The 8312-nt window shown below is 32.8% G+C and overlaps 1 protein-coding gene, 1 long non-coding RNA gene and 4 other non-coding genes across 7 annotated transcripts; 1 reads left to right on the top strand and 5 right to left on the bottom strand.

Moving 5' to 3' along the window:
* The first annotated feature begins 391 nt into the window (after positions 1–391).
* On the top strand, positions 392–3489 carry LOC110800700 (serine/threonine-protein kinase AtPK2/AtPK19). 2 transcript variants are annotated; one of them, XM_056834464.1, is made up of 7 exons: positions 392–491; positions 1145–1755; positions 1838–1920; positions 2288–2408; positions 2499–2672; positions 2786–2893; positions 3002–3489. In XM_056834464.1, the coding sequence occupies exons 2-7, from the start codon at positions 1354–1356 to the stop codon at positions 3272–3274; spliced, it is 1161 nt and encodes a 386-aa protein (XP_056690442.1). In that variant the 5' UTR covers positions 392–491; positions 1145–1353; the 3' UTR covers positions 3275–3489. The 2 variants fall into 2 exon arrangements, with proteins under 2 accessions (XP_056690442.1, XP_021861704.1); XM_022006012.2 differs by lacking the exon at positions 392–491 and adding an exon at positions 515–995.
* Positions 3490–4462: 973 nt separating this feature from the next.
* LOC110800701 (uncharacterized) lies at positions 4463–7659 on the bottom strand. The gene is made up of 2 exons (XR_002536724.2): positions 7506–7659; positions 4463–7342 (listed from the first exon to the last, which is right to left on the bottom strand). It is a non-coding gene; the product is annotated as an uncharacterized lncRNA (long non-coding RNA).
* LOC130466643 (small nucleolar RNA SNORD34) lies at positions 5515–5597 on the bottom strand. The gene has a single exon (XR_008926814.1). It is a non-coding gene; the product is annotated as a small nucleolar RNA SNORD34 (small nucleolar RNA).
* Positions 5835–5912, bottom strand: LOC130466644 (small nucleolar RNA SNORD34). The gene has a single exon (XR_008926815.1). It is a non-coding gene; the product is annotated as a small nucleolar RNA SNORD34 (small nucleolar RNA).
* On the bottom strand, positions 6158–6240 carry LOC130466642 (small nucleolar RNA SNORD34). Its single transcript, XR_008926813.1, has one exon. It is a non-coding gene; the product is annotated as a small nucleolar RNA SNORD34 (small nucleolar RNA).
* On the bottom strand, positions 6577–6660 carry LOC130466640 (small nucleolar RNA SNORD34). Its single transcript, XR_008926811.1, has one exon. It is a non-coding gene; the product is annotated as a small nucleolar RNA SNORD34 (small nucleolar RNA).
* Positions 7660–8312: the final 653 nt, after the last annotated feature.

Raw genomic sequence — 8312 nt, 5'->3', positions numbered from 1 at the left:
TCATTTAACAACTAATTAATGTTCATTGAGATCCCTCTATTTTTTTATTTAAACAAAGCAAATTACGTTTATTTATAATGTTTTCACTTTTATAAAAAATATGACATTGGAAAAATGGAAATGCCCCATGAAAAAATGTGAGAGATTAAATACACCAATGAACTTAATTATTTAATATAATTATTGATATAAATTTTTTATAGAATATTAAAAAAAATTATATGATAATATAAAATACAATGTAAATAACCTTTTAGGAAAACGCAAAATGGAATGAGTAAAGAAAATTTAGGGAGGAGCAGTTTGTTAAAACTATTCAACCCACCATCAAAACAACAAATCATAGTCAAACACGTGGGCATCCAATTCCGTTATATCAGTTACGTGCCCTATTTCTTAAGCGGCGTAACACATACGCGTCCTCTCTGTTTTTATTCTCTACTTCCAAACTTCTCCCTACCCCCGCCCTTCATCATCTACGCTTGCCAAAGGTATCAACTTCTTCTCTCTTGTTTATTTCTTCTTCCTTTCATTCGTTTTTCTGATTACATTGCCATATCAAATTCATCAATTAGCCGACTAGCGACGTTTGTCACTTTGTCGTCTAGGAAAGAAAACCAGGCTAACAGCCTGAATTACCATTTTCGTTTAAATTGGGTTACTTCGTTTGTTTCCAATTTTCCATGTGATCATCTTCAATTTGTTTTTAATTTCTTTTAAAAGTTGCCCGATAATTTGCACTCCTCTGCTTTACTCAATTATGACTTTGTCTTCTGAATAATGCAAAATTCAACAATTCCTCTTAGTCTGCTGTGATTTAATATTTTCAAGATTTTTGCATGAAAATATACCAAGTATGTAGATTAAAAAAAGAAGTCAATAACTTTTTTTTTTTTTTTTTTGATAATAAGTCAATAACTACCTTATTATTGATATTTGGGCGGCTATATTACCATTTTAATCCGTTATTGTTGCTAGGTATTACGCAAATCAAGGTATATTATCTTCCTTTTAATTAGAGAGTTGGATTCTTTTTTAGTGATGAAATAATTGTTATTAATTTCAGTTTATAAAAATTGAGTACGTGATTACTGATTTGCAGTTTCTAAATACATAAATGTTTGGGTTGTTTTAATGTTTGCAGTTTTGATCATATATTCATATTAAAGTTGATGAATTCAAAAAGTGGTTCAGGATCAATTGTTTCCCACAAGCAGGGAAGCAAGAACTATTGTTCTTTCTGGGTTTTGGTTTGCTCACTTCCAAGTTTCCTGGGCACTTTGCTTCGATTAACTCGGATTAAAACTAATTAACCCATTAAAGCCCTTAATCCACAATTTTTAACACAGAAAGATGGTTGTGTTGACATCAGATTGTGTTGGGATTCATAATTTTGCTGATGTTTTTGGTCCAATACCAGTCCGACCCTCAATTGATCCTTATTTTCGAGGTTCCAAGGACTCGAATTACCCTAAAAAAGGGAATGGTAGTCTTGAAGTTCTGTCGTTGGATCTTGACAAAAAATCATGTGTTGGGGTTGAGGATTTTGAAGTGCTTAAAGTTGTGGGAAGGGGCTCATTTGGGAAAGTTTTTCAAGTTCGAAGGAAGGGATCATCCAATGAAGTTTACGCGATGAAGGTGATTTCGAAGGACAAGGTGATCGAAAAGAATCATGTCGAATACATCAAATCCGAGAGGGAGATACTAATGATAGTTGATCATCCCTTCATTGTTAAGCTTAATTATACATTTCAGGTATGAGATTTGGACTCTTTGATTAATTACTATGAATATAGCATGGACTTAACAAAATACATTTACCCATCATATTATGCAGACAAAATATAGGCTCTATTTTGTGTTAGATTTTGTCAATGGAGGTCAGCTGTTCTTTCAACTCCTTCAACATGGCTTATTTAGGTAATTTTATGCGACCCAGAGTGCAAAACTTCTTCAATAATGTAACAATGCAGTTTGTCACTTTCTTTAGTGCTATGGTTATAGGGATATATATAAGGACTCTTTCATATAAAATACTCCCTCTGTACGGAATTAGTTGTCACATTGTCACATTGTCACAACCTCTCATGAAGTCATGGGTATGTCATACAAGTATCTTACAAGAAAACCCTTTACAATAGTAGTTAACTCATGCTTATCATGCGGATGACAAGTTTTACGGATAGTCTACTGGTATATGTAACTTCTCCAGAAAATATTAAAAGTAGGGGTTCATTCTTGTACAGAGTATCTAATGCTTGATGTGTTTATACATTTGTGTTTTCAGGGAGGATTTGGCTCGAGTTTATACAGCTGAGATAGTCTCTGCAGTTTCTTACTTGCACAAAAATGGCATCATGCATCGGGATCTTAAGCCAGAGAACATTCTATTAGGTGCCGATGGCCACGTAAGGCCTCCTTTTTATCCCCCCTTTACATCTCCTTTCAAGCAAGTAAAATAATATGAAGTAACTTCTTTCATTTCCATCCACGATCAGATAATGTTGACTGACTTCGGACTAGCAAAACAATTTGACGACACAACAAGATCCAACTCTTTGTGTGGAACAACTGAGTATATGGCACCTGAAATTATTCTTGGCAAAGGGCATAACAAGGCTGCTGATTGGTGGAGTCTTGGGATTCTCTTATATGAGATGCTTATTGGAAAGGTTTTACCATCCATTTTCCCACCTTTTTTTTTTACTTAAATTGATTTTGTTAACCCTTTTAAGTTCATCCAAGCCTTTTACTGATTGCGTCTTTTGTGTTTTTGCTGTATCAGCTACCCTTTAGTGGTGGAAACAGGTACAAATTGCAGCAGAAAATAGTCAAAGACAAAATCAAATTACCTACCTTTTTAACAAGTGAGGCACAATCTCTAGTAAAAGGGGTAAGTTTTGTAAACAACTTTTTTAAGTACAAAATTCAATCCTAGTAAATATTTCAATTGTTCTCATTTAAACTTGTGTTTTTCTTCCTTTTGAATTGAGTCATGTAGCTGCTTATGAAAAACCCGAGCAAACGGCTAGGAAGTGGACCTCGTGGAGAAGATGAGATAAAGAGTCATAGATGGTTCAAGTGCATCAACTGGAAGAAGTTGGAAAACAAAGAAATTCAACCCAACTTTAGACCATTTGTTGGAGGAAATGAATGTGTTCTTAATATTGCAGATGAATGGACCAAAATGTCTCTGGTCGATTCTCCGGCGACTAGTCCAAGGTCCAGTGAAGAGAAAGAAAACATCTTCGAGGAATTTGGCAATTTTGTTTGAGAATTGTCACTCGACAGAGTTAAGGAGAATTGTCATGTTGTATCCTTTTCTCTTCATAAATTAATAAAATGTTTAAGAATATCAATCTTGATTACAAATGTACTGTATGTATGTCTTTCAGAGTACTCCCCAACTTGATTACAAATGTACAATTTATTCGGATAACTAGATTAGATATCGTGCACGCACGGATTATGATAATTTCTTTTACAAAATATGTTAACTAAATATCCCCAAACTATTTCATAAACATGTATGCTACTTAGACCGACATATCGAGTGATTATAATTTCCATTATTAATGTACCAATTTGACTAAAATATTATTAAAAAAAATATTTAGAAAAATTATTATTACGTGGTATCTATTATTTCATAAATAATAGATAATTTTATGATAATGATAATTTCTAGAGTACAATTTAAATGTACAATTTATTCGGATAACTAGATTAGATATCGTGCACGCACGGATTATGATAATTTCTTTTACAAAATATGTTAACTAAATATCCCCAAACTATTTCATAAACATGTATGCTACTTAGACCGACATATCGAGTGATTATAATTTCCATTATTAATGTACCAATTTGACTAAAATATTATTAAAAAAAATATTTAGAAAAATTATTATTACGTGGTATCTATTATTGTCATAAATTATAAATTAATATTTTTTCCATACATAGATAGTTTATAAAAAGAGTAGAGAACAAAATAAAATAAAATATATATTTTAGTAAAATATTTTAGGCGGGAAAATTTTACACCAGGAAGTGACATATATCTCCTGGTATCTGTTTAGTATATAGTAATATATATACTAGATTTAAACATTTAGTGAAACTAATCACCATACCCTTTCCACTTTGGAAGCATAAATGGATTAAAACAAATCATTAATTAGATTTGCATTTGCTGGTAATCTTTGGTGAGGACTCGTGCGATTGTGATCTATTTCCCATATTAATATGAAACTGTTTGGTTTGATCTTGAAATAGATTTTTTTTTTTTTTTTTGAGGGATCTTGAAATAGATTTTATCTCTCATTAATGTTGTTTGGTTCATTATAGGAATGGATTATGTATTCAACTTTTTTTAAAAATATATATTTAATATAATGTTTAAAACTTTTTTTAATACTACAATGCCACACCAATCATTATCCAAAAAAAAGTTTGACTATGCCAAAAAATATGATTAACCTTTTAACTTATATGGATACAAGTATTGCATAGGAGTAATTTTAAACAAATTGAAAAGAAAGCTACAGTATGTTCAATCCAGCTATTTGAAACTGATACAAGTACATGTTGTCATACTCACCACGGAGACAACTCTTCTAATGATTACTACTATCAATTAAACAACAACTCATGACCAATACAAAATCCAAAATCCAAAAGCATTCAACAAGGTATTACTGCAAAGAAATATACGAAGTATTGCAGATGAAAAGAATTAAAGAAAAAAATTAAAAATAAAATAAAAATTGGCGCACAACGAGAATCAATCCACCGGAGAGTATGTCATCGGTGATGGTCGTCGGAGTGACGGTTGACTAATCGTAGTTGCCGGTAATGGCAGGTGGCTTCACCCTCTTATCTCTTCTCTCTTTTTTGTAATTTAGGGTAAGAAACTTGGGTAAAATGGATTTTGAATCTTTAGGAAATAGGTGGGTATGGGATTCCAGGGATATGGCAAGGAGATAGAACCCCCTTAACATGACACTCCATTCCAAAAATGCCCAACCAAACAATAAAAATAAAATGGATGGAATGGATTCTAACTCCATTTCAAATGACCTAACCAAACGACCCCTTAATTTATCCGCTATCTAGGTAATAAATCATCAATTTATCATTCTGTTGTTGCCAAAAATGGCAGGTGGTAAAACCTAGTAGACCTGCAACAACTCTTAATATACACAGGATAACCACGCAGAGCCACACTGCGTCGAAAGAAAAACATGTTACTGATCATTAGCTTTTGACTTAATCTTGTAAGCCTGTTTATTTATACTCAGCGCAAATTTATTACCCACAAATTAAAGGCATTTTGCAGGAAGATAATTTGTACCAAGAATTAACCAAACAAATCCAGTAATGATCAATTATCTTTGTCCGCATCTTATATCCACTGATACAGGCTTGTTTATTTTTTCAACTGATACAGGCTTATAATATGTTGACACTTGCACTTCAAGAAAATTGCAACTACATTAGCTATTCTAATAAGAAGGCCTCAGACTCTATATTCCTTATCACAGTGAAGTCAAACAATGTAGACATAATATTAGGAAAGGTCATCACAGGCCTCCTCAGCAACTGGATACAGCATTGTATAATACTAACTTAGAAGTAGCCTGATTGCCATAAAAAAAATGGGAGTCGGCGTATAATTTTGGACAGTAAAAAAGTAAAATTTAACAAGAACCGAAACATTTCACCATATGCGCAACTTCTACGTGTTCTATCCATCATTATTCTCATACTTATTAGGAAAGATCATTTGGGGGGTGGAGGATTGAGAAAAAAGATAATCATATAGCGTACAGCAAGGCCTCAGACTTATATATTCCTTCATCACTGTAAAATCATACAATGTAGACAAATTATGGTCATCACAGGCCACACAAGAAAAATATTCCAAGCTTGTCCACCTTGACATCTGACTATCTGAGACTCACAAACATAAGGGAACATGTTTTCTGGGATGCAAGTTGTTTTTTATGAACATTTAAAAGGGATAGCACAGTCATAACCTATATAACACAATTACATCTTACGAAATCCTCCTTTTTTCAGGTCTTGTTTAGCTAATGAAGGTTTGAGGGATTAGCGAAGAGAAAGGAGGGAAACCAAGACAAGTGACAGATCATAGGGCCTCAGACACAAATATAGCTTTATCATTGTATTATCAAACAATGTAGGCAAAATTTTGAAAGATCGTCACAGGCCTCTTCTCTTGGACAAAACATCAAACTATTTTGACCTCTAACTGCTACAACAATTCTAACAGTATAGTGACCCTTGCAATGACAAATTCATTGCATGCAAAATCCTTAGCCAATTCTTATGTGATTTTGTTTTTTACGGTTATGTAATTCATTCTTTAGGGCAGGTGGGAATGGAAAGAGAAGAAAACAGGAGATATTGTTCAAGAGGCATCATTTAACACTTCTCATGTTAACTTTATTTTAAATTTGAACATAGGTAGGTTTAGACAAGATCATCTTCGTATCGCAATGAACTCTAAGTTTGGCATAGACATGGTAAATTCAACATACACACTGTAGCAAAGGCCTCAGATTTGGATATTTTTTTATCACTGTAAAATCATACAATGTAGGCAAATTATCGAAAAGATCATCACCGGCCTTTCAACTAAAATACTCTATTATCCCAAAAAGTTTGGCCACCTTAAGATTTGAGACTCAAATGCGTGAACGATTTTTTGGGGGATGCAACTAGTATTTGATAAAACATTCTGCTGCATTATTCCCAGTATATCTTAACATAGAAAACTACAATTATCTGCATAAAAGTTCCTCTTTTCTAGGTTTTGTTCTGCTGAAAAAGGTATAAGACTATAAGCAGAAAGAAAGCAGAAAGAAAGCAAATTAAGGCCTCAAATTAGATGTACTTTTTTTAATTAACTCATATTGTAGATAACAAAACAAGTCTTTAGATGGACATTAGTCAAAATACAACGAGTCTTAAGCACTCAACCCCTCTGAGTCACTTAACATCAAAATAAAAATCAATACTGTTATGTGAATCGAAACTTTTTACACAAATGCAGCTCATATTTCAAAATTAATATGCAGATTGAAAATGTGTTAACTTAAATTCTTCAACAAACAATAAAAACTCCCACTTTCCGGTTATTTGGAGAAAAATTGGAACTTTTCCCAAAAATCAAAATTTCCAGTGTAAATTAAGCTAAAATACTCCAATAATCCTACACCAAATAATACTTTAAAAAAAACATCAACTTCTGGGGTTAAGTAGAAGAACACAGACCTCGGGAATATCGTTGTTACTATCTTCTGACGCCATTTCACTGCAAAACAAGAAAAACAAACGCAAATTAATTAAAACAATTGAAATAGCACAACAATAAATTCCAATGTCCAAATAATTTCGAAATTGATGCGACACTGAATATCAAAACCAACAAATTAAGAAGGAACTTGAAATAAAAAGAGAGATGAAAGAACACAAACCTTCGCAAAAATAGATTAATTCAAATCTCCCTTGTTTTTACTCTGTAGAGGTGTTGATGTAATAGGAGAAATAGTTTGAAAGCTGCTGGTGGTGAAAGATAGGGTTTTAATTGGGGATTTAAACAATTTCCAGTAGATCAGTTTGGCCACACTAATGGGCTTTAGGTCATTATAGACTTACACAGTTAGACCAATTATGACTACACATTGTTAATGGCTAAAATTAAACCAAAAAAAAAAAAGGATTGAGGGTAGACATGTCAAAAATCAACCCGACGCGAAAGCGATCCGAATCCGATATGAAAAATTGGGTATTGAACAAGATTATGTGACCCATGATCCGACATTATCAGAACCTAAAAAACCCAAAAAGTAATGGGTCAAAACCCGACCGAACCCGTTTTGACCCGACTGATTAAAAATAGTTGTATTTATTGTGATAAATGAGATTACAAAAAAATATAAGCACATTGAACATGATGTTGTTACTACTGTTGGGTGTGATATGATTTTGATTTGAATTATACGCCATTTTATGATTGAATTTGACTAAATATAAAGTTTTGTATGAATTTTTTTAATTTATGCACATATTTTATAATTAAGTTTGGAAGTGAGTTCAACCCCATAGTTAACCAAGTAGCCAACCAATCTGATAGCCAGATAATAGATGTTAAACCTCCACTTTCCACCCTTGTTTTCGCACCATCTCATCACATCAATGAATAATGTGATAATTATTAGGTGAGTTATGGTCCAACTCTCCTAACAATAGTCCAGTAACTACCATGGAGTCCACCTCTAGTA

This window comes from Spinacia oleracea, chromosome 1 (genome assembly GCF_020520425.1).
Source record: "Spinacia oleracea cultivar Varoflay chromosome 1, BTI_SOV_V1, whole genome shotgun sequence".
Classification (NCBI taxonomy): Eukaryota; Viridiplantae; Streptophyta; class Magnoliopsida; order Caryophyllales; family Amaranthaceae; genus Spinacia; species Spinacia oleracea.
Note: the sequence above shows the minus strand (reverse complement) of the source record. Positions and strands in the feature narration are given on the sequence as shown.